General features: G+C 35.4%; 1 protein-coding gene and 1 long non-coding RNA gene across 9 annotated transcripts; one reads left to right on the forward strand and one right to left on the reverse strand.

Annotated features, from left to right (window-relative positions):
• Positions 1–3625: 3625 nt before the first annotated feature.
• Positions 3626–10521, reverse strand: LOC148851244 (uncharacterized). 8 transcript variants are annotated; one of them, XR_016099702.1, is made up of 7 exons: positions 9825–10355; positions 9190–9222; positions 8437–8522; positions 7678–7762; positions 5185–5290; positions 4974–5108; positions 3626–3867 (listed from the first exon to the last, which is right to left on the reverse strand). It is a non-coding gene; the product is annotated as an uncharacterized LOC148851244 (long non-coding RNA). The 8 variants fall into 8 exon arrangements; XR_016099698.1 differs by having other exon boundaries at positions 8437–8538; XR_016099700.1 differs by having other exon boundaries at positions 8437–8543.
• Positions 10354–24991, forward strand: LOC148851245 (Glutaredoxin family protein). Its single transcript, XM_088947044.1, has 4 exons — positions 10354–10781; positions 24168–24241; positions 24370–24468; positions 24582–24991. Exons 1-4 carry the CDS (start codon positions 10609–10611, stop codon positions 24638–24640), a joined length of 405 nt encoding a protein of 134 aa, XP_088803170.1. The 5' UTR covers positions 10354–10608; the 3' UTR covers positions 24641–24991.
• The last annotated feature ends 884 nt before the right edge of the window (positions 24992–25875 follow it).

Here is a 25875-nt window from a genome sequence, read left to right on the forward strand (position 1 = left end):
ACAAAAATACTAAAAAGATGTATTGATTTGCCTGATACGCTGGCTTATTGGGCGTATCGATATTTTGAACCTTACAGTAACTTGGCACTGTTTATCAAATAAATGAAAGTCATACCAAATACCCTTAAAATGGCTGTGAAAATGAATGGTTTGTTCGATTGATAAGATAAAGAGCGATCCATGATAAATATAAAGGAGAATAAAAAATTAAAAAATTGTAGAAAAGGGAACCTTCCAAGGTTTCCCATGGATAAATGAGCCCATCTTTGTTTATGTCAAAGAAGACAATGTGCTTTTGGAGAGCAGTGTGATTGCCATTAATGGGCTTCCCACCATTAATACTTGCAATGCTCCATTATTTTGGAATAGAGCAAGAAGAAACGTTAAATCCTGGTAGAAACATTATTTTGGAAGAGAGAACCAGAGAAAGTTTTTAAACTCTGAAATGCTGCAGAATAAGCAAAATCTGTTAATTTCACAACTTGTACATGTGTATCTCAAGCTTGCAACAATTACATTACACTACACATCTACACCCATAAGAAAGTTGAGACCAGAGAGCATTCTTTTCTTTACTTTTTTCAAAATTAAAAGGAAAAAAAAATAGAAATCCAGAGGAAAATACAGAAAATTGGATCACGTAATTCTTTTTTTTTTTTTTTTTCTGATTGGGGTTACAGATTAGGAATTCTGCATCGGATATCAGCCGATGAAATCCACAGCCACGTTATCCTTTTAAGATTCTTTCGGAAATGAGAGACACTGCTTTGTTGTCTATCTTCCCAAAGAGCGCTTCTTTCCTCCCTTTATACTTAGGAGAGAGTTTTTGTTTTTGGAATGGCGTAAGTAATGGTTGCCACGGTATCTTAAGCAGCCGATACTGAAAATATATATTAAAATAAAGCGGTTAAGAAATTTTTTTGTTTTTTTTAATTTTTTTATTCCATATTATTTTTGAAACAACCAATGAGATGCACTTTCCCAATAACCTAAATAATCTCATCTCCTAAATTTTCTCATAAACTACCTCCCCCACTATCCCCCACTTTCTCCAAAATTATCTCTAATTCCTATTTATCTTCTAAGTTATCTTTAATTCCTATTTATCTAAAAAATTATCTTTAATTTAGTAGTCTCCTAAATTATCTCTAATTCCTATTTATCCTCTCCCCGACTTTTTATCTATATCTATCCAAAGAAAGTTTGAATTAAAAAATTTAAGAATTATTTAAATATTCTAACAAAATTATATAATAACTTTAAAATATTTATTAAAAACATAAAAAAAAATAATTTTATATTTTTACAAAATATATCATGAAAGTATTTAACATAACTAAATAATTTTAAATATTTTACATATTATTTAAATATTTAAATAACTAAATATTTAACATAACTAGATTTTAAATAATTAAAATAACGAAATTATGTAATAAATTTATAAAATTTATTAAAAGTAGAAAATAATTATAGCATAATATTGAAATTAATAATAATTCAATATCTTACAAAATTAATAATAAAATTATGTAATAATAGTATAAATTGTATTTTTATGGATTATTAAATTCAATAAATAATTAATATTTTACATATTATTTAAGTAGTTAAGTAACTAAATATTTTAAATAACAAAATATTTAACATAACTAGATTTTAAATTAGTTAAAATGAAGAAGTTATGTAATAAATAAAAAAAAAGAAAAATAATTATAAAATAATATTGAAATTAATAATAATTTAATATTTTACAAAATTAATAATTAAATAAAATTATTAATAATTTAATATTTTTACATAATATTTAAAGTAACTAATTTCACTTATATCAATTAATATTTCGAGAAAATAACTTTCATAAAAATTAATATTTATTAATAATAATTTTAAACTCTTAATATATATTTATTATATAATTATATATTCTAATAATAATATTTAGTATTTCAGTAATTATTTATTTATTTTTGTGATAAATTTATTTTCAATATAATTATGTATAATTTATTTTTGTTTTGTTATTTATCAAAAAACTTTCAATAATTATTGAATATTAAACTACTATTATTAAAATTTTGTTTATTGTATTTTTTATATAACTTATTGATTAATATTTATTAGAGATTATACTATTTATTGACTAATTTAATATATTTTTCATACTTATTGTATTTTTGCAATTATTGTATTATTTTTATTATTAATATATTTTTTTAATAATTGTGTATTTTCGCTATAAATTTTTAACAATTATTGAAGATTAAAATATTGTTATTTATCAAAGATGAGATTAAAATATTGTTATTTATCAGAGATTAAAACATTTCAATATCTGAAGATGGTTACAGGTTGCAAACTCTCTCGTTCAGTTACAACCTCTCGTTCATGGTTTGTCTGCAGTTTCATTCTTCACTCTAGGTTGATTAGGACTTGGGAGACTTGGATTATTTGAAATTTTGAGTAGAGACTGATGTGCTTGAGAAAAGGAATTGTTATTTATCAGACTCTAGAGAGTAGAGACTGATGTGCTTAAGAAGAAAAGGAATTTTCTTACTCTCTTTAGTTTTCCCTTTTTAGTTAAATTTTGGGCTATGTTTGGTTTGAAGGAAAAAAGGTAGGGAAATGTTTGTAAAGGTTTCCCTACATTTCCCTTCCTTTCCCTACTTTTTCTTTCAAACCAAACACAACCTTATAGTTTCCTTATATTGGGGACCGGGCAGCTTCCACTTTCTATTAAGTCCTATGCAAGTATGCAGAGATCTACATATCAACTATCAATAATATTAAAAAAAATTATATAGCTTTAAAAATAAATCAGTTTTTTTAGTTAACCAATTTATGAATAATGACAACTGAAATAAAAAACCAAAATATAGAAAAAATTATTTTGACAACCGAAACTGAACCAAAAATCAATTAAATCGAATCTATTAAACCAAAACCAAAATTTTAGTTCGATTTTAACCGAATTATACTCACCCTACTACTACTTATAAGTTATAAGTAGCGGAGCGGTTGCAGGGGCTAATGGAATTGTGAAAGTAATTTCAATAAAATGATAAAACAAATAAATCATATAAATATCACTATATATTTATAATATAAAATTATATATAAATAACATAACGCTTGCAACATTTGGTGAAGCACTAAATTATATGCATCGATCTTTTAACAAAATGAGAGGGGGAGTGTACCGAACCCTATACCCCAAATCTTAAGAGAAGTAGCTAGGAGAAAGAAAGAGAGCCCCCTCCCTCTTTTATGATTTGGGGTGCATAGAAAACCGTCTCTTTCCTTTTCTCTCCCCCATTCTTCATATGTCATAGAAATATGTTAAAATAACTAATTTAATTTAAATAATTATATTAATACTAATAAATAAATTAATTAATCTAAATTTGGTTGATTAAGTGATTTAACTAACTATTTATTTTAACTGAATTGTATAAAATAAATAATTAATTAATTTTAATTGAGAGGGGGAGAGAAAGTGTACCTAAGAGAAGAGGAGATAAAGAGTGTGTAGAGTACCGATGGTTGATGCTTGACTGAGAAAGAAAGAGAAAAATGTCTACGGTCTGAAAAGTATTCAATATGAAAAAAAATGACAAGTTGGGAGTTTATTTGTAATAAAAATCTTAAACAATATATTATAATCAACATCGTATTGGACTCTTTTCTACAATTTTTAGTATTAATTTAATTAGCAAATATAATATAATGACCACATCTCAGAGAGCGCTCCTCACACCGACCTCACAGCCACATCCCACCGTGTAATTGGAACATGTTGTGACTTCCTTGACCTCCTCCCTTTAGGAGGTCGCAATATCTGACCGCCTCATTCTCATCTTCGAAGACCTGAAATGATTTATAGGAAAAGTGGATGAACAAATAGGCAAAGATGGCAACGACAAGTTCCAAGTTTCCAACTAATTTCTATGTGAAAGATATTTTTAATCCTTAAGTGGCCTATTTAATGGATCACATTACTTATCAATCATATATAGATTGTCTAGAGTCTCACATTACAGATTTGGCACAAAGGAAGAAATAGTTGCTGCTCAAGAAGTTCATCACTATCAAAGGCAGCAACGACAATATCAACTCATAGCATGAATCTCAAGGTGATACAAGATTTTTAAACACGGGAATAACCCAAACAAAGTAGGACGTCATTGACTGGCTCACGTTGAATCCTGAATTTCGGATACATAAGTCGGTTATTTAGAAACCAGGGGAAGATTAGGAATGGAAGCAGAATGATTTGAGTCTGGATTTCCTGCATTAACCAATCACTGAGTGGCAGGTGTCCAGGACTTGGTGTAAACCTCAGTTACTCTCATATGTATGGTCTTTTTACACATATAATGGAATGCCTATCACATTGTGATTGATTAATGTAACAAGTAAAGGAATTTCAAACTCATGATTTTGATACATGATTGGTATAGTTTCCTGCTGCTAAAGTTTTTTTTTTTTAATTGTACTTTCCTGATATAGTAGGTGATCATTTAGAAACTAGAGAACCAAGGAAGGTTTAGGATTGAAAGCAAGATGATTCATTGACTCATAAAAAAAAGGATGATTTTCGCTTTTGGAGTTCATATCTGAATTTGAAGGTTCATGAACCTGAGCTTTATTTCTCTAAGGCATAAAGCTACTCCATTTAGAGTAACATATTCTCAACATCCTCTTTGGAATGCATGGAGACAAGAGCCACTGGTCACAGGGTTTCATAAGAACAATCATCAAATTGGAGCAACATTTTAATTTTTACATTTTTAGCTGACATATTCCCTTAGATGCCATTCATTGAATGGCAGAGCCTTATGGATCCCCATTTGATATGAAATAGACAGAGAAAAGATAGTTAATACCATTCTTCAACACAAATAGTGCTCCTCAATCAGATGTCAATTTGTTAATATATCTCGAAAAGTAAAAGAGAAAAGAAAATCACTTACAAGCACTCCCTCCCTGATATCCTCCACAAGCATTTGAAACCTTCTCCCAGTTCTTGATTGCTAGTCTTATTTCCTATTTCATATCTCCATTTTCCTCCTCTGGAAAACAAGAGCCCAAGATCTCTTTCAACTTCGCTGTAGAAAATGAAAACATCAGCTGTGAATAAGATAGGATTTGTTCAAGTAAACAAAACTCAAAACCAAATGAAACCTGCGGCTTCTTCTTGTTTTCATTGTGCACAACTGGTTTTCCCTATGGGTCAGCACATATACGGGTTTTGAAGCTTCTCTCCATGGGCATGGGTATTCCTCCAATACTAGAAATAAAGAAAATTGGTTATAGATGTTAAAGTAGAAGCAAAATAAACACAAATGTTTAAAATATTTTCAGTTCCTTTATGAATCTGCATGCTAAGAGCCTGAGACAATACGAAAATATCACCAAAGAGGAAAAGTGAACCCATACTCTTCACTAGTGGGAGAAGTTGATAAAATCAACATTACAAGGAGTCAAGTAACATATCAAGCAAATGAATTTATTTATTGTTGGAGTTGTCAACACATGCTAAAGAACTGGATTTATTTGAGTGTTGTTTTTAAATGATCACATATTAAAATTAAATACAGCAAAGATCATTTGCCAAAGGAAACCAACGAAATCATTAATGGAGACAAAATCATAGAACTGGAGCTGTTATAATTGGTTCGATCGGTTTGGGTCCATTAGATCGACCCAACCCATTGATAACCTTAATCTAGTTTCCTTTTTGCTAGCAATAATAGTTTGTTAGTAAATTATTCCTAACTAAATAAATACTTTAAAAATAAAATATAAAAGGAGTAAATAAAAAGAAAATAATATATTTAATTTTATTAAATAAATAAATAAATGTTTAGATAACATTTTATTAAATTGAATAAAATAAATAAATGAATAGATAAAAGTTTATTGGATTGTTGAACTGTCTCCCGTCTCATGCTTTGTGGGCATAAACAATCCTAGGATCAACATCTTAATTAAAAAGTTAATTTAGTATGGTATAGTATTAGCAACATATAATAAAATTAAAAAGTGAAAGAGAAGATATCCCATATACAAATTTTAATCATTGTTTAATTATGTATTGTATAATGCTTTTAATTTTAGGTGAAAGGCACAAGAAAATTAAGGTGCAAGTTTTAAAAATACATAAACCTGAGTTTTAAAAGAAATTATAAGTTTTGGAAGACCCAAACAAAAAATTCTCATTCCATCTCCATTATCTTTCATATAAAGCAGGGACCACTTCATTTTAATTCCTATTTGTTTCTCACAAACAAATAATAAAAATTAAAATTCAGAGTGAAAGCACACCCATGCATTTGCACACCCATGCATTTACACCAGTGCAAATGAAATTTGCACTACAAACAAGTTGAGCCTTAAGCACAAAATATAAAACAAATTCAAATTCAGAGTGAAAGCAAATAGATGCAGAATATCAAAGTGCTTCAAGCACTTGATAATCAAGTAGTGTGAAACTCTCAAAGTATTTGTATCTCCTACTTGCATCACCTCAAGTAACTAGTGTGATGTTAAATGTCTTGCATTTTCATTTGCACTATGCCATATTTGTGAATTAGTTTCAATCAGATAAATATATCTCTAGATTCACAAATATGGCAGTGTGAAATGTAGTTAAGACCCAAACATGAAAGATTATTGGAACTGCCAAGTGGAATTTGTCGTACAGACTTCTTAATAGGCAAATAAAGATACATGTCGGTATTAAATTTTGAATCTAAATATTCAGGATTTAGACAACTATCAAATGCAACAAGATAATAAAATATGCAAACTTTGTTGTGCAAGCAAAAAAAGAAAAGCAAGAAAGATAGGGAAAAAATAAAAAAAAAGGTGCTTTGAAAGAAAGCCACAGCTTAGATAAAACCACAAAGACTGCATATATGAGACCCTTTGACCCTCTAACATCCATACTGGCACTTAAAAGTACGAATATGCAGAATGTCTCCAAGGACACAATTGCTTTCAGTGGCATCTGCCCAAGGATATTCCACTTCTCCCAATGCCCATGCCTTAGCATTTTCTGAATCACCTTAGACTAATAAAGGTATCAGCTTGAAATATATTTAAAACTTAGGCATTCAAGGACTCCCACATCTATCCCATAGGATCTCTTAAAACCAACTGTAGAACAAAGTCACTACAAACACCACCATCCCAATCAAAGAAAAAAAAAAAGGTAGAAAAGAAAAGAAGGCAGCTAGGAAATTTCCAATGAGTACCATTTGGCCTTAACTTCCCTATCTCCAATCTTATCAATGACCAACATGAAACATGGGTACCAATAACCACGCACCATTGATTCATGTTACAATTTCTGGGTCTATAAGTTTTCAAAGCATAAAATAAAAACACAATTTATGGGTTTGTTAGGTCTCAAAGAATGAAAATAAAGGCAGATATAAAGAAATGAGGTTGAACACAATTTGTGGGTCTATTAGTTGTCAAAGTATGAAATAAAAACACCTAAGAACTCAGAATTCCATAAGAAATGTATAGCTCTAATTATATTTTTCATTCTTAAGAAAATGGAAATAATGTCTGCCATGTTTACATATATAATTTCATTACCTAATTAGCAAGCTACTCATGTACATTGCATAAATTTATATATCAAGAAAACTGATACAACTTTCTTACCTTATGCAAGACTTCAGCACACCAACCACGAACCTGCCTCTAAGCCCAAAGATGGAGGTGTTCCCTCTTTCTCCTCAACTTAAATCTGAAAGATCACAAAGCAAATAGATTAAAATAACAAACAAAAGCATCAAAATCCAAATTGTATCAGTTTGGATTAAAATAACAAAAGCAGTAATTTGATGTTAAACTCTGAAAATACTATATTGCTAAAAGCTCAAAATCCAAACTTTCACAAACAAAAGCATCAGAAAAATTAACATAGAGAGACAACAAAAGATGAAATCATGTTTCGGCCCTATATTGTTGAAGCCCCTATAAATACCCCAACCCAACTTAAACAAAGAAACCCTAAAATCATGATTTCATCTAAATACAAAACAAATGACAACTAAAACCCTATTCAATTGAACTAAAAATAAATACTGCAAAGCCCTATTTTAAACAACAAAGCATCCAAAACATCAAAAAAGGAACAAAAATCAAAACTGATGGTGAAATGATTGAACTATTAAAAAGTTCATTGCTTCTGTCTCTTAATAAGCTTTTGTGGAGGGGAGCTAAAAACATTTAAAAGAAAATAGTGAAATTATTATTATTACAAACTGATATAGAAATGTACAATGCAAACTTATCACTTAAAAGAGACAAAAGCATTCCATAAGGGGGGGGGGGGTAATTGAAACCTATATCTTTATATGAGAAATGCAATGGAATTAAATCACAAATAAACACCAACACGCAATTAATTCAACATACCATCAGTCACATAATTGACAATTTAACATGGGCGGCTGGTGGATGGATTGATTAGCCTTCAACCTCCATCTCCAACACAAACCAACCTAATGCATCCATTGGCTACCCTTAATGGCAATACACAGATTCAACTAAATTAAATCATAAATTACAAAGGTAGTGGGAATAAAGAAAACTAGGAAATATCAAAGAAAACAAAAGCCAAATATAAATGCCAAGAAATAAAAATACCTTGCAAAAACACAAATCAAATAAGCAAAAAACAATTAAATAAAATACCCAACAAAACACAAATCAAATAACCAAGCAAGCAAGAAACAATTTAATAAACTGGAATCAAATAAGAACAAATAATTAAATAGACAACAAATTAAGGGAAAAACATGAATCATACAGAAAGAAGAAGCCCTTTTTGAAGCATAGACCTAATCATGATCCATGGAGTTAACTTGAGGAACAGAAACCCCAACATGTTAGGTATGTAGAAATTGCATAAACAAGGGTTAAAGCAATGACATGTGAAATAAATATACAATAGAAAATTTTCTTAAATTTCCAAATGTTCCAAATACAAAAAACAGAGGTGAACCAAATGAAAATAGTGGTAAAAAATCTTTTTCCTATACCTGTTTAGTAATAGATCAAAACGAATAAAACGAAGGAACATAGATGTACCATGTAGGAACCCTAGGAAAAAACTAAACAACTGCCAAATCGGAGTACAAACTACAAAAGAAAAGTTGAAACACCAACCGAAACCAGCAACAACTCTACAATAAGCGTAGCCTGCAATACAAACCAAAAGAGACACTTTAAAAAATGGAAAACAAATTAAATCAATAAACAAAAATGCGAATGGGATTTTTTTGGTAGAACAATGGAAATTAAATCAGAAGTTACCAAAGACATTTGTTAGCAAGAAGGTCACTGTGGGGCACTAGTGCTAGTACAAGAAACAAAACTCAGAACCAGCCACAAAACCAAAAATTCAAGTCAGAAAAATTTGAAAAAAAAAAACATGAAAAGGAAAATTTTCAAAAGAACGTAACCAGATTGAGAAAACAAATAGTAATATTAAGAACCCAAATACAACAAATTATGCGAGAAAATCCAACCAAACCCCTATAATACAAAAGCAAACAGTATTACTATCCATTACAATGGAAATCAACCTTTCCACCTCTAGAATAGAGGAAATAACGTCAGCAAAAACCCCTACAATCGGAAAACAAAGAGAACCAGCAAAATTAAGGGAAAAACCAAATAAACCCCTACAATAAAAAAAACAAACAGTAATACTCTTCATGGCACCATAAACCCAAATCCTCAGAACAAAAAAAGAGAAAATCATGAACACAAAATAAAATAAAATAAAAAACCAGACCTACCAGATTCAAAGTAGCGACAAACCCATTCCCAGTCCTTCACTTTATCAACTGAGCTAAAATCAGGGGAAAAGAGGGTTTCATTTAGAACAAAAAATAAGAAACCCGAACTGCTAGACTTAGGGTTTCTTCAACGGAGAAGGCTGCTCAAGCATGCAAATAAGAAACCAAACCACAGAAAAAAGGCTAAAAAGGATAGAGGAAGAGAGTGAGGGAAGTGATGAAATAGGATGAGAGGTAGAGTGGGAAGAGGAAGCGGAGAAAGAGAGAGAGGGGGCAGTGGAAAGATAAACAGGGAAGAGAGCTACGGTACGATCATTGATCTATTCACACGCTACATGCGATTGCATAAAATATGCAATGTGAGCTACGATGCATGTGAGCTACGGTGCACGATTACATGCCACAGGCGATCCATTCACACGGTTGGGTTGCTCTCTGGTGCGATCATTGATCTATTCACACGAGTAAATTCCATTTAGCGCACGGATTCCCAATCATATATATATGTATATAAGATAAGATACGCTCTCAACATTATTCCAACAAACCATTGCGGTTGCATAAAATATGTTCTCATTCATGTGACATGTTTTTATGTACGGATGCTTGTTGGGGCGTTGTTGGCACCGTTTGTTGGTATCTGATCCAAACTCATCTCACCCAAGTCCTCCTATCTACAGCCGAGCTGGGCCGTTTCCCGCCCTGGTCGGAATTTTACATACAATGGTCTAAGACGAGTGAAAAATTACTGTCTGGAACGCCGAACTGTGGTAGGTAGAAGACGATGAGAAGGTCGATAGGTGTCGTCGGCTCATCTCCCATGGTTCTTCTTCTAATTGTTGTGATTTTCTTCTCATCCTCACCGAACTCAGCGCTCGCCTCCAACTCGGCCTCCGCATTCGTACAGAACGTCATATACTCCAACAGGATCGCCGTCTTCTCCAAATCCTACTGCCCGTAACTCTCTCAATCTACACCATCATCGTTGCGAGGATATGAAAATGTTTAATTTTATATTTGCCAATCAAATTGCTTGAGTTTGAACCTAGGGTTTCATAGGGCAAAGATTTAAGCCAATGAAACCTCATATTTTTTCCATATGTGAATTCATAATAGGGATTATTTTGTCTAATATTCACTTAAGAAATATTTGAATGAAAAACATAGAAATATGAATATGTGGACGAGCTATCTGTCTTATAGTGTCGAAAATCCCGGTTTTGTTGCTCTTACACATCTTTTGTAAGTGTATATGTTCCCCTTCCCATTTGTCCACCATCTTGGGACCATGTATTGTGCCGGCTAACGGACTATTTTTTAAACTGCACCTGCAGATCGTTTTTAGTGAAGCATCCTTCGATGTGTAGAATTTTCTTTAATCCTTAATACCTCAATCGGCTCTTACGAGATGGTTATATTGATACAGGATGGAGTTCTAAAGTTACTCAGAAGTAGTGTAGCATGTACTCTCCTAAATGGATGAAGTGTCCGTGTTGGAAACATGTCTGTTGTCTGATTCCTACATTCCTTTGATTCTTGAGGGGCACTTGTACTTAAAATTTTGTTTAATTACTTGCTTATTTGACATGAATGAACTACACAATGGATGATATTTTTCCTATAAAATGTTATTATGGTACAAAGATAAACTTCTAAACCTTTTCCTATAGGTATGTAGTGTTGGAATTTGAAAAAAAGGTATATATAGACTATTTTAATAGTTATACTTTTCGACATGTCTCCTCAAATCCTTGTTTTTCCATCTCCTGAGACAGATTCCTCCGGACACACATCAGGTTCCAATTCCTGTTTCTAAGCTTGTAGAAATTAATGATAACCACTCTATGTGATTATGGGGTATTGTGGCATCTACTACTACTTCCAAAGCTATAATACAGGAAGTTTAGTCCCCACTGGCACAACAGAGGGTGAAATTGAACTTTGATGGAAGCTCTATAGGTAATCCAGGCCCATATGGTATAGGATGTGTTTTTAGAGATAATGAAGGCTAGATAATGGCTTTGTTTTCAGGTCCAATAGGAGTTGGAGATTCCTTAAGAGCGGAAATCTTGGCACTACATCAAGGTGTAAAACTGGCCAAACAATTGGGGCTATGGCAGGTTGAGATAGAGGGAGACTCCAAGTTGGTAATTGAGTGGATGCAATCAGGGCAGTTGGGAATTTGGCAATATAGACAGCTGATAAGGGAAATTCTTAGCATAACAAGGGAGGTGGATGTTTGGTTCAAGTGGGTAAGGAGATTAGCAAATGGTTTTGCTGACACCCTAGCAAAACAAGGGACTGTAAGGGAGAGTCTTTATTGGGCAGTTCTGTAATGTTTGCTGTTTATTGGATCAACCTTTTCTAATAAGGGTTGAATTCTGTATTTCAGTTTAATTTATCTCTAATGAAAGTTATCGTTTCTGATAAAAAAAACCACTCTATGTGGTGAAGGAAGGCTTTTGCATCATGTCATAGTAATTGGAACTTGTTCCATTCTGTATTTTAAGTGCTTACTCCTTTCACATGTCATCATAACACTAGGAAAACCAATATTGAAAGTCTAACTCTTAGGCTGTATTTGGTTTGTATAGGTTTCCTTACCTTTCTCTTCCTTTCCCTACCTTTTCCTTCAAACCAAACACAACCTTAAAGTATGCAATAGTTTGCATGATGCTTTAAACCTATGAGATCACAATTATGAAGATCTAGGTTCCATATCATCATTCATTGACTTACCCCAAGCACATTCTCTCTTGTAGAAAAATGATTTTCTTAAAAATTATCATTTCAGTTCATCATCATCATCCATGCCTAATCCCAACCATATGGTGTTGGCTACATGAATCGTTTTTTGCCATTCTGTTCTATTTAAAACTATATCCATTGTTAAATTATTTAGTGATTAAATAATTTCTTACTACTTCTACCCATGTTCTTTTTGATCTACCCCTATCTTTTCTAGCCCCTTCCACTTGTAACAAATCACTTCTAATTGGAGCTGTTGGTGGTCTTCTAGGTACATGACGAAACCATCTTAGTCTACTCTCTCTCATTTTATCACCTATTGGAGTTACTCCTAGGTTTCTACAAATGGCTTCATTCCTGATCCTATCCTTTCTTGTTTTTCCACTTATCCATTTTAGCATTCACATTTCTGCCACACTCCTTGTTTGAACATGTTGTTTTTTGACTGTCCAACACTCTAATTCATACAACATAGTTGGCCTTACAACTGTTTTATAGAAATTTTCTTTTAATCTTAAATGGTATTCTTCTATCATATAAAAGTCCTGATGCACACCTCCATTTTGCCCAACCAGCACTAATTCTTTGGGTGGCATCATCCTCAATCTCTCCTTTGGTATAAATTATTGAACCAAGGTATTGGAAATGGTCACTGTCCAATCCTAACTGTATCCTGATTTACACTACCATTATTACTAAACTTACATGTCATATACATTGTTGTAATTCTACTTATATTACAACCTCTTGTTTTAGGGCATTTGTCCATAAGCTTAATTTTTCATTCAATCCTTCATTAGTTTCATCAATTAAAACAATGAAGGATTAAATGCAAGGTATTGGATGACATCCAGCTCTAATTCTTTGGGTGACATCCTCCTCGATCTCTCCCTTGTTATGAATTATTAAACCAAGGGATGGAAATGGTCACTCTCCAAGCCTAAGTGTATCCTGATTTAAACTTATATTATTACTAATTTTACATGTCATATGCTTTGTTTTAATTCTACTTATTTTAAAACCTCTTGTTTTAGGGCATTTGTCCTGTTGTCCATAAGCTTAATTTTTCATTTAATCCTTCATTAATTTCATCAATTAAAACAATGTCATCCACAAACAACATGCACCATGGGACTTCTTTCTGAATTATTTAGTCAATTCATCTATGATCATTGCAAATAGATAAGGGCTAAGTGCTAAACCTTGGTGAAGATCCATCTTAGCTGTAAAATCTGAAGCCTCTTCCACTGATGTTCTAACATCGGTTGTTTCCCCCTCATACATATCCCTATTTAGGTAATTAGGTCTATATACCTATTTTGAACCCCTTTCTTTTCCAAGGCCCACCATATTATTTCTCCAGGTCTTTCCTAGATCAATGAGCACCATATGAAGATATTTTCTTTTTCTCAACCTTTTCAATTACTGCTAATAAATAATCAACTATTACAATTTCTTGTCAGAAATGCTTTTTTATTTAATGGAGGTTTACAAAATGAACATGGAGCAGCAGCCCAGGTAACATCCAAGGCTTTTCATCCAAAAAAGTGGGAGTTGTTGTTTTAAGCAGTTGTGTGCTACAAGTTTAGAAGGATCCTTGGTTGATCACTTAAATAATCAATGGGATTTCAGAACTAAAAAGCTGGCAGGGTGATGATTTTAGCATCATTTAAAGTGATACCGTTGGGATAGAGAATACACCTTTTAGATGTAATTGATAACTTAGGAGGGAGTAAAGTTATTAAATCTATCTTGAGGAATTATGAGTTGACAAAATGAAATTATATGAAGGAATTCTTGATGGTGCTAAGGATGTTTGGTGTAATTCAAAAGTGACAATACCATGGACCTGGAGCAGGTTTTTTTTTTTTTTTTTTTTGAAGGATCAAAGAAAATTCATTAAAATAAAAAGAGAATACAGAGAGAGGTGACAAGAAATCACCCGAGAGAAAAGACAAACACTAAAAGGCAAATACATCCAAAGACATTGACATACCAAATATATTCAAAACAAAGAAAAAAAAAAACTCCAAGATGACCACCTGCACCTTGCTCCTAATTGAGTGACCCTGAAGCAAAGCCCAAATGCCAAGGCTTCCTAATCATCTTCCTTGAAACTTTTGTCCTACCCATCATCTTCTTCATCCCACTTGTTTCCTCTTTCTCTAGCTTCCAATTTCTTCAGCCTCTCTTCTGTCCTCTTTCTCTGGAACTCCTCAAAGGCCCTCTTGGCAAATTCCTTGCCCCCCAAAGTATAGACCAAGACTTTTACCTATTTTGACTTCTCTCTCCACAACTTTCTTGATAGGGACTCTTCTAAACCTCTCCTCCTTTTCTAGGCTTTTAACGGGATCACTTACTTCAAATGAGAGATCAAATTTGTAAGAACCACCTGAGTGTTTGTCTTACCATTCTCTTCCGGGTGTGGAGCTACCAATGCCTGCCTTCCTCTTCTTTTGTAGACCTTTTTGTAATTTTTTGTAGGTCCTATCCCCACCAAACCAGGCTTCAAATGAGAGAAGACCTTGGTTACGTGAATGATGTGTGAATTCCTGGCCCCATGCAGTTTCTTGTGACACTCTTGAACTGAGTTAATTGTCACATTCTCTATCACCCTTTTTCGTCCTAGATCCTCACCTAATCTTCCAACCTTCACTTCCTCATATAGCCATTTATCAGAGTTGTTTTGTTCAGCCTGGAGGAGTGAACCACTAACAGCGCCTCCATTGTTACTCCCTGAACTCCCTCCTGAATCCACTGTAGTACTCCCACTCAAATCCTGATTCTCCTGCTCCACCCTGAGCTCTTATTCGCTGACCTCTTTTGGGGTATTGGTCAAGGCTTTCTTTGCCTGATCAAAGCCCAATGACATAGAGGCGTAGGCGTCCTCTTCCTTCTGGATCGAAGCTTCATCTCCCTCCATAGATTGATCACAACCTACCAAAGCGTTCTCTCTTACGTTGGAGATCCAGGCAGCATCGGTTTCTGTGCTTCTCACTGCTGTTTTCACCAAAGTGTCTTCTCTTCTTTTTCCGTATCTGAAGATCACCAACTCCCATCGATCTTCAGTTCTTTTGATTTTGTTTGAGGTGATTTGGTCCAGACTCCACCTGGAACATTCTGACTGTTTAAAAGGGAAAAGGATCCTTCTATTACATTTTAAACCCAACAATCCAGGTAGATTTTTGGGCTTTTGAAAATGGGCCCCAGTGGAAACGATGGGCCGCTCCTCAATCATCATTGAGTATGCCTGATTACTTCCTTTGTCAGACCCTAACCCTTTTTGCTCTTGGACTGCCAGGTGTCCTATTTCAGCCCTGCCCTCTTCGACATTAAAAGCTGAATCTTATGGGCCTCCCTTCTTTACTTCTCCTGACCCTGAGTGGACCCACCACTCAAGGCCTCTTTCGAAAACTCCCCTGATTTGCCTCTCTTCACCTTCCCAAGATCTCGAAAGTCGATCAGCCCCAACTCGCCAACCCTACTTTCATCATTAGCTTGGAGCCCGTTCGACTTCTGCAACTTTGAGCTAGTCGAATCAGTCGAAAGAGGAGGAGCGCTCCACTCCTTCCTCCACTGATCCAGATTGGCTAACCAACTCCTAGGGTAGGACCCTTCCACCACCACTCTAACATCATATAGTTCTCCTCCGAAATGGGGTAACAAAGAGGTTGGAATGAGATGGATTTCCTCCATCTCAACAAGGATACAAGCATAGGTGAGATTCTCCCAGTTGATGGTCCTTGAATCAATGAACCTAAAACTTCCACAAGCATCTCCAACTACCTTGAAGGTTTGAAAACTCCAGGCATGTAGCAGAATGCCATATACATTTATCCAAATGAAACTTGATAGCCCCAGATTTCGCAAAGCCCCAACGAGGGTTCCATCTCCCCAACCTTAAGAAACCCGCATTGAGTCTTCTCACTTGGAAGTGACTTCTCGTTTTCCATTCAGTGACTGCCCAAGTCCAAATGTCTTCCACATCCAGTTCAGCATTAACGAAACATCCAACCAAACTTCTATTAAGAACCTCTAACCAATTGCTAGTTCCTTTTGTTGAACTAACAACCACCTCTCTCATATTGAACTAACTCACCCGCATAGTCTATTCGGAAAACATAATTGGCCTTTTAAGGTGCATACAACAGAAGGCAGAGGATGGAAAGATTACCAAATTTACCTGAGAATTGGAAGATGGAACAAGTTTGAGAATCGCCTCAATTATCTGCCCAGAGTCCTGATCTAATTGTTCCACAGAAACAGCAGGGCAACTGTTGCTTACTATTGGAGCTACGGTATATTTAACCATCAAGTCTGCTACCTTTGCAAACCCATAATCAAGCATGCCAACCACCTGTAGATGGGAGACAAAGAAATTCAAACAATGCAGAGCATACAAATCTTAAAATGGCATTGGATCCAAACTGAGAGCAGAATCACCTCATTTTTATTGCATCAGGATTCAGGCATCTTTGATTTTCATCATAATATGACATCCTTTCATATAGTTTCCGGCTGCAATTATTTGGCAGTTGAATGTGGAAGAGAAAGGAGTAGCCCTATGATGCAAACAAGGATGTAGCTGACACAACAGATAGGAAGATCTCCATGGTAATTTGTCTTTCTGGAGCAGGTTATGGATGGATTAGAATTAGTCAACTTATGAGCTTGGAACTTACATGGTACATTGACATCTGTGCTTTGGTCACATGAACCCATATGACCTTTGTTATAAAGGAGAGAAGAGAGGAAGAGAGAAGAGAGAAGAGAGAGGAAAGAAGAGAGAAGAGAGAGGAAAGAAGAGAGAAGAGAGAAGAAAGAAGAGAGGAGTGATTTGAGAGTCAAAAGATGATGTTGATGGCACCAGCTTTTAGTATTTATTACTAGGGCGACAAGACATAAAAAATAAAAGAAGGAAAGTACAATAGTACCCCTACGGTACTATACTTAAAGAATAACCAACTTTTAACACTCTCCCTCAAGTTGGGACATAGATGTCAATCATGCCCAACTTGTCACATAAATCATAATGTCGTGAGTTATGTAACCCTTTTTTGAAGATGTCTGCAAGTTGGTCTTCAGAGCTAACATAAGGGGTACTCACTTCCCTTGCGATGACCTTTTCTTTGATAAAATGTTTGCTGGCTTTGATGTTTTTAGTTCTATCATGCAGCATAATTTCAGCCACTCCATGACCTATGTTTTTAGTTATAGGTCCATCAACTGAAGAACCCAACTCACTCAACAAGTTTTTTAGCTACATAATTTTAGCCACTCCATGAGACATTTCCCGATATTCAGCTTCAATACTAGACCTAGCTACCACATTCTGCCTTTTGCTTCTCCAGGTAACTAGGTTCCCTCCCACAAAGGTATAGTAGCCGCTGGTCGACTTCTTGTCGTTCAGGGATCTTGTCCAATATGCATCGGTATACACTTCAACTTTCAAATGTCCATGCTTTTGAAACAACAAGCCTGCACCTGGGAACTTCTTAAGATATCTGTGAACTCTTTCTGCTGCTTTGAGGTGGGTAGTCTTAGGGACATGCATGAACTGGCTAAGAACACCCATTGCATAATCAATGTCTGGTCAAATCATAGAAAGATATAATAATCTTCCTACAAGTCTCTGAAACTGTTTCACATCCTCGATGGGTTCACCTTGACAGTCACCTAATTTGTGATTAGGATCAATAGGAGAATCTACCAGCTTCCCTCCTAATTTTCCTATATCCTAGAGTAGATCTAGGACATACTTTCTTTGGGAAATGAAGATACCCTTTTGTGAGCAGGCCACTTCAATCCCAAGGAAGTACCTTAGAGGACCTAGATCTTTCACTTCAAACTGGGTAGCAAGTAGACCTGTTCATGGGCCGGGTCGGGCTTTCACTCTGTATTAACAGATTTTTCTAAGGTTCGTGCCCGAGCCCGACCTGACCATCGGGCCTACAACTTGGGCCCGAGCCCGGGCCTGGGCCTGAGCCCAAAATTTAGCCCATACTATTACTACTGCTGAAGCGGCTGAGAGAGAGAGAGAGAGAGAGAGAGAGAGAGAGAGAGAGAGAGATTATAAAGAAAAGAATAAAAAATGTATATATTAAATTATAAATATATATTTCAATAAATATTATATTATTTATATATTTTATATAATATATAAAATACATATGTATTTTATAAAATATATAATGCTGAGTCGGGCTGGGTCGGGCCGAGCTCTTTCGACAAATCCCGAGCCTGGCCCGAAACACAGTTAGGCTTACTGTGTTAGGCCCGCGGGCCTAATTACATGACCAAGCCCGACCGGGGTGCGGGCCGGGCCATCGGGCTACCCGACCCATGAACATGTCTAGTAGCAAGAAAACTCTTCAATTTTTTAATTTCATCATTTCAATAAACAGTGATAACTATATCATCAACATATACTATCGGTGCTGCAATTTTCCCTTCCCCTCTTTTCACAAACTATGTGTGATCAGATTGACAATGCTTGTATTCTCTTTGCTAAACTGCTGCATGAAACCTGTTGAACTAGGCTCTCAGTGATTGTTTCAAGCCATATAATGATTTTTTTAACCTGCACACTTTTCGTTCATTACCTTAAGCCCGAAAACCATAGGGGTTGTACCATGTATGCTTCCTCTTCAAGGTCACCATTTAGAAAGGCATTCTTGATGTCTAGTTGATGAAGGTCCCAATCAAGATTAGGAGCTAAGGAGAAAAGGACTCTTAAAGTTCATCTTAGCAACGGGTGCAAAAGTTTTTGCATAATCCACTCCGTACACTTGTTTTACCACTAAACGAGCTTTATACCACTCCACCGTGCCATCAACCCTATGTTTTACTGTGAAAACCCATTTACATCCAATTGGTTCCTTCCCCTCAGGAAGATCTATTAGTTCTCATGTGCCATTTTTATGTAAAACATTAATCTCTTCCTTCATAGCGTCTGTCCATTCAGGCATCAAAAGAGCTTCTGCCACATTCTTAGGAATAGGAACACTGTCAATGGAATAGAGGAAGGCCTGAAAGGAAGGTGAAATGTTCTAATAGGAAACAAAGTGGGAAATGGGGTGTTTAGTGGTGCAAGACCTAACACCTTTCCGGTGAGCAATGGGAAGGTCAAGGCCATTAGCAATAGAAGTAGCAATAGCAATAGGGTCAGGAACATCAATGGGAACCAAGGTACCTGGTTGGGTAGGATCCACCCCCCAGAGAGTTTGATGGCATTGGTGGTACAACTTCTAGGTGCTCCACAACTCTTGAACATGGTTGGCCTTTGTGACGATGAAAGAAGAAAGGGAGGAGGAGCTAAACCAATTTCTCCTCATTCCTACACTCCCCCTGAACTAGTAACCCCTAGGCTACTTCAAGAAGGTGTCGGTTCTTTCTTTCAACAACACCATTTTGTTGTGGTGTTCGGGCACGAGAGCTATGGTGAAGTGATCCACGCGAAGCAAAGAACTCCGTGAGACCATTATGAAAATATTCTTTGGCATTATTGGATTGAAAAACTTGGATAATTTTTGGTACTTTATCCTTGGTTCACATGGGATACACCCATGTATATCTGGAGTAATCATCAATAAAGATAATAAAATACTCGTAGCCACTCTCAGATGGTAAAGTAACAGGGCCCCAAACATCAAAATGAACAATATGGAAAGGAAATTCAGATTTATTATTATTCGAAGAAAAATGAGTTCCACAATGCTTAATCAATTGACAAGTTTGACAAGTAAATTCTAACACTGACACTGGCTTAAACAACTTTGGAAACACCATTTTCAAAGACTCAAAAGATAAATGACCAAGACGATCGTGCCATAAATAGACCTGACTCTTAGACTCTTTGACTGTAAGACCAACCTTATTCTCCAACATGTAGAGACCATCCATCATGCGTCCTCTACCAATCGTCTTCCCCAAGGCCAGATCCTGGATCACACAGTAAGAAGGGAAAAAGGTCACTGAGCAGTTTAAAGAATTAGTGATACTACTAACAGAGAACAAATTAATAGGAAATTTCGAAACATGTAAAACATTAGATAGGATGAGGCCAAAGGGAAGAGAAATGGATCCTTGACTAACTATGGTAGAGTATGATCCATCAGCTAGTCTCACCTTGTCTCTTCTAGAAAGGAGGTGATAGGTCTGAAAATAAGAGGGCTTACTAGTTATTTGTTTATATCCAGAACCGATTATCCAAAGAGAGTTAGGGGAATGGAATGATACATGGAAAGCTGTCGCAGAGTTACCTGATGTAGATGCAAATGAAGTTGAGAGAGGAGGAGCATCCATTTGACGAATTGCCCTACCATAGAATACTAAATGGTCACGGAAGGAATTAATAATATCCTCCTGAGTAGCCATGTTTGCCATAATGTGCTTTCTTGTACCTTGCTGTCCTGATTTCTTATTCAGATCTAAACCTTGCTTCTTATTCAAATCCTGAGCCCATTTTGGCTTCCCATGAAGATCCCAACATGTATCACAGGCGTGTCGGGGTTTCTGGCAATGGGTACACCAAAGTTTGTCTTTGTCATCCACCCTTTTATGAAAGTCCCCCTTCTTAAAGATATTTCCCCCACTCGTAGTAACATTCCCTTTCGTTGCCAACACAACTGCATCCCCTCTAGAATTATTCATCAAATTCCTTCTACTTTCCTTTGACTGTACTAATGCATTAACTTCCTAGATAGATGGAAGATCCTTGCTGCCTAGGATCTAGACTTTGATAGATTCATATGCAGGATTCATGCCATGGAGAAAAACAAACACTTTTTGCTGGGAAACAAGTTTCTTATATGCTTTTGCATCTTCATCACACTTGCAGTCCATACTTTGATAATGATCTAATTCCTTCCAGACGAAGGTCAAGTTTGAATAGTACACAAAAAGAATCCTCTCCCCCTGTTTACAAGTGGATGATTCTACCTGTAATTGGTAGATTTTTGCATAGTGACACAGCTCAAAATAGGTTTATTTTGCCTGTTTCCAAATCTCATAAGCCGTTTCAGCCCACATAAAGTTCCTTCTCACTTGAGGTTGTTATTCCATTTGTCATACTCAACATTCCCAGAATTAGGTTCTTCAACTTTCTCATTTATATATCCCATCTTTCCCCTTGCAGTAATGTATAACTTGATCCCTCTCGATCATTCTAAATAATTTAAGCCATCCAGGGGAATAACAGCCATGGGAAATGATAGATCCACACCCCCACTCATTCCATTCTGCATTGAGGAAACACTGGATGTGGCAGAATCTTCACCACTCATGATTACAATTTCAGATCACTCTTAAAGTGGGCACAAAACTTAAAAAAAAGGCAGTCTAACACCAAGGAAGAAAACACCTCTTTTTTCCTTCTGAAACTCAACTTTTTTTTGGTTAAAAAATGTGCTGTTACAACACTAACGGGTCATCCCTTGACCTACAGAACCAAATATAGCTGCTGTACAGCACTAACAGGTCATCTCTTGACTTACAGAATCAAATATGGCTTCTGTTGCAGCACATACAGGTCATTTCTTGACCTATGCATCAAATATAGTTGCTATTGTAGCATGTACAGGTCATTCCCTGACCTACAAGTTCATCATAAAGGTTGCTGTCGCAGCATACAAAAGTCATCACCGACCTACAGCCTACACAAGGATCAACCGATCCCACAAATAAGGAAAGAAAGAGGTGCTGATCACCTCACATCCAACCAGCAGACCTAGTATAGGTTCTGTCCTGGCACACGACCAGAAAAAAAAAAGAAAAAGGAGGAAGAGAGAGAAGTTACTTCAGTGCACTGTAAAAAAAACTGGATCTTCAATAACCCAAACAATAGCTGGCAAAGGAAGATCTGATAGTTTGATGCGAAAGAGGTTCACTCGATCTCTCCTTTCAGATCTGATAGTCCCACTCTGATACCATGTTATACAGGAGAGAAGAGAGGAAGAGAGAAGAGAGATTTAAGAGTCAAAAGATGATGCTAGCGGCGCTAGCTTTTAGTATTCATACTAAGGCGACAAGACAAAAAATAAAAGAAAGAAAGTACAATAGTACCCCTGCGGTGCTATACTTAAAGAATAACCAACTTTTAACAACCTTCATCCTCATATTTCTCTAGACATTCACTAGAATACTTCATTATTTTTGTATTTTCTTCTATGATGTATTTTAGGCCATTCCCTGTGGGGGAACTGTGTAAAGTAGATGCTGCTGTTTCCATATCAAAAGCTCTTTAACACTGATTGGACAGGTTCACCATTTGAGTAAAGATCCATTATGGGGTAATTTGTCGAGATTTAAGAGTTGAAAAGCTAACAATTGGTGGTAAGATCTAGTGTAATGTAGATAACAAAGTATATATAAAAGAAGAAAAGGAAAAGAGAGATCTGTTGAATGGAGATAAAGTTATCTAACTTGTATGGTTAAATCACTTCTGAAGGAGATGGTGTTCTATGAAAGTGGACATACTGAAATGTTTTTCGCTAGCAGGCAATTCTTGCATGGTGAGTAACTTGGTGTCCCATGAGCACTTGATATATACTGAAGATTTGTGCTGCTTTTCTGGATAGTGTAGCTGTTAGATGATATGGTTAACTCACTTGTGAAGGAGATGGTGTTCTAGGAAAGTGGACATACTGAATGCCTTTTGCTAGAAAAGGCAATTCTTGCATGGTGAGCAACATGGTATCCCATGAGGGTTTGATATACACTGAAGCCTCATGCCACTTTTCTGGATAGAGTTTAGCTATCAGAGGCTTTCATGTAAGGTCAGTAAATAAGCCGGATAAATTTTCCTAGTCTTGTTGTCATCAAGATTGTTTATTTTTGAGCTATACTTCATATGTAGGCTTTTGTCACTGTTCTCATTGACGTCAATCCTAAAGGCTCAGTTTGGAAGGAGTACAAATGCAAATTTGTAGAGCGTAAAACCTTGTATTTTGCATGTATTTGCACTCTACAAATTTGCATTTGTATTCCTTCCAAACTGAGCCAAAGGGATTCATGTAGCATCTAATTTTTTCTTTTTTTCATTTTCATTTTGAATATACAACACATATATAACTTTCTCATGCCCTTTTTATTGGAATGTTTTTTTCCCTTTTCCGTCCCAGTGTACAGCATCTTGTTTGTAAATGGGCTATTCTCATGCATTATGTTTTTATTTCTTTTTTTAACTATTGCAATTATGCTTACCTTTCAATTTTTCTATTAAAAAAAGTGAAACATATGAAGAAAATAGAAAATGTCTGTAATGTAGGTCCCTTTTTTCTGTTTATTCTTCTTGTAACGAATAAATAAAAAGCAGTACTTAAGAAATATGGAAGAAAAAAAACCTAAGTTGAATATTTTTCATCTCTTGTAACCTCCAGTGTCATTCAGTTCATTATGACCCACCTAGTTTGCACAACCACTTTAAGAAAAACTGGATACTTTGCAATTCTTGCTATTCACATTTTCTAGTTGTTAATTCTAAATGAATGTACACTATGCTTTTATAACCTTTCTGTTCATTCAATACATTTGTGTTAACACTTATTAATGTTGTTGAATGGGATGAGTTTATGCATTTACTGTCATGATGCCCAGGTATTCACTACGTGCCAAACGCATATTCAATGAACTGCATGAGAAACCTTTTGCTATGGAGCTTGACCTTAGAGGTACATACAATCATGATTGTTATCTTCTGTTAGTTGCCACTATATGAAAATAAAGGTATTTATATGTCATAATTGATGCTAATTATATTCTTTTGATGGGTAAAAACTAATGCATGTATTCAATGCAGATGATGGGTCTCAAATCCAAGATGTTCTTCTAGATTTGGTAGGCAAGCGCACTGTACCACAGGTTTTCGTGAATGGCAAGCATATTGGTGGCTCTGATGGTTGGTATCTTTGAGTGCACTCATTTTACTTGGATGCTACCCTCTATCTGAGTACCTTTTTCTTCTTGATTTTTATGAAATTTCTGACTGTAATCCATTTTTTGATTCTTTAGATCTCAAGATAGCACTCTTGAATGGTCAATTGCAGAAACTTTTAGATAGAAGTGATTGAAGTGCTAAGATGAAGAAAACACATGCATCTTTAGGGAAGCTACTTATGGTTAATCAGATAATGAATCCTAGAGCTTGGAGGTAAATATTAGGACGGCTTGACACAATGATGCTCAAAAGAAGTTTTGTCATTTCATATCCACAAAATAAAAAATATGGTTGGTTTTGATGGTTCTTTCACTCTGATATACCTTGTTGGTTGGTTCTTCTGTATATTTCCTTTGTACATCTTAATTGTTCATGTGAATGCACTCAAAAGCATTAAATGAGGCAATTCTGAGGTGATGCAATGCATGCTTTAGCAAGTTCTGAATTTGAAAGTTTGAATAGAGCTCTAGATCCGTTGATACTATTCCTACCAATGTCACCTTTTAAGAATGGTCTTCCTTTCATCCTGTTTTTCACTTTGCACTTGTAGTAAACTTAAATCAGCTTGCTTTTGTTGGTGTCTAAGCTGGATATGCGTCAAAATGAAATGTGCAATCAAGGTGCGTTTTTGTTGGTTTACAGTAAATTCTCATGGCACCTTGGCTGATAAGCCTGATATGATTCCATTGCGGTTGCATTTGAAAGAAAAAATTTCTCATGAAAAAAAGAGAAGCCCTTTCCTGTTAAGAAATGACAGTAGGGTGTATCGGTCTCTATTATTATTATTTATTTGAAACTGGTTCAGAGGGGTCGGTATAAGGCCTAGTTATCCTCTGAACCAGTGTCTGACCCGATACAATCCTTGGAGGGGGTGTATCAGGGAGCCATTGACATGATATATTGATACTTTGAACCTTTCCTGTAAGTGGTAAGCACTCAATTTTGCAAGGGTAGAGGACATTGTCAGTTCAAGTCCCATTAGAAAGTAAAACCATTTTTCATCCACACTACCCCATGGTAGTGCGTTGGGTTATAATCATTATCATTTTGGTATACTCACATAAGCTAACTCTGGGCTCCAAATATTTATATGATTCGTTCTTTTGGTGTTTGTCACAATTTGTGGCCGAACCAGACCTCGAGAGTTTGCTTAGTTCTCTGCTTGGTCCTCTGAACCCAGCCCCAACCATTTTCTGAGAACTGGCCTTAACAGAGATCTTAAGTCCAAGTTTAAGAAAGTATGTACCACGTGAAGTGAATTGATCTACAAATTCTAAATGAAAAAAAAAAAAGTTTATTATAGGCTGGAGGGTTTGCTATGTGAGGGAATGGGCAATAGAGAATAGATAAGTTGCGAAGAGGGGAACT

This window comes from Nelumbo lutea, chromosome 5, assembly GCF_056320005.1.
Source record: "Nelumbo lutea isolate HS-2025 chromosome 5, American lotus-T2T, whole genome shotgun sequence".
NCBI classification, from domain to species: Eukaryota; Viridiplantae; Streptophyta; class Magnoliopsida; order Proteales; family Nelumbonaceae; genus Nelumbo; species Nelumbo lutea.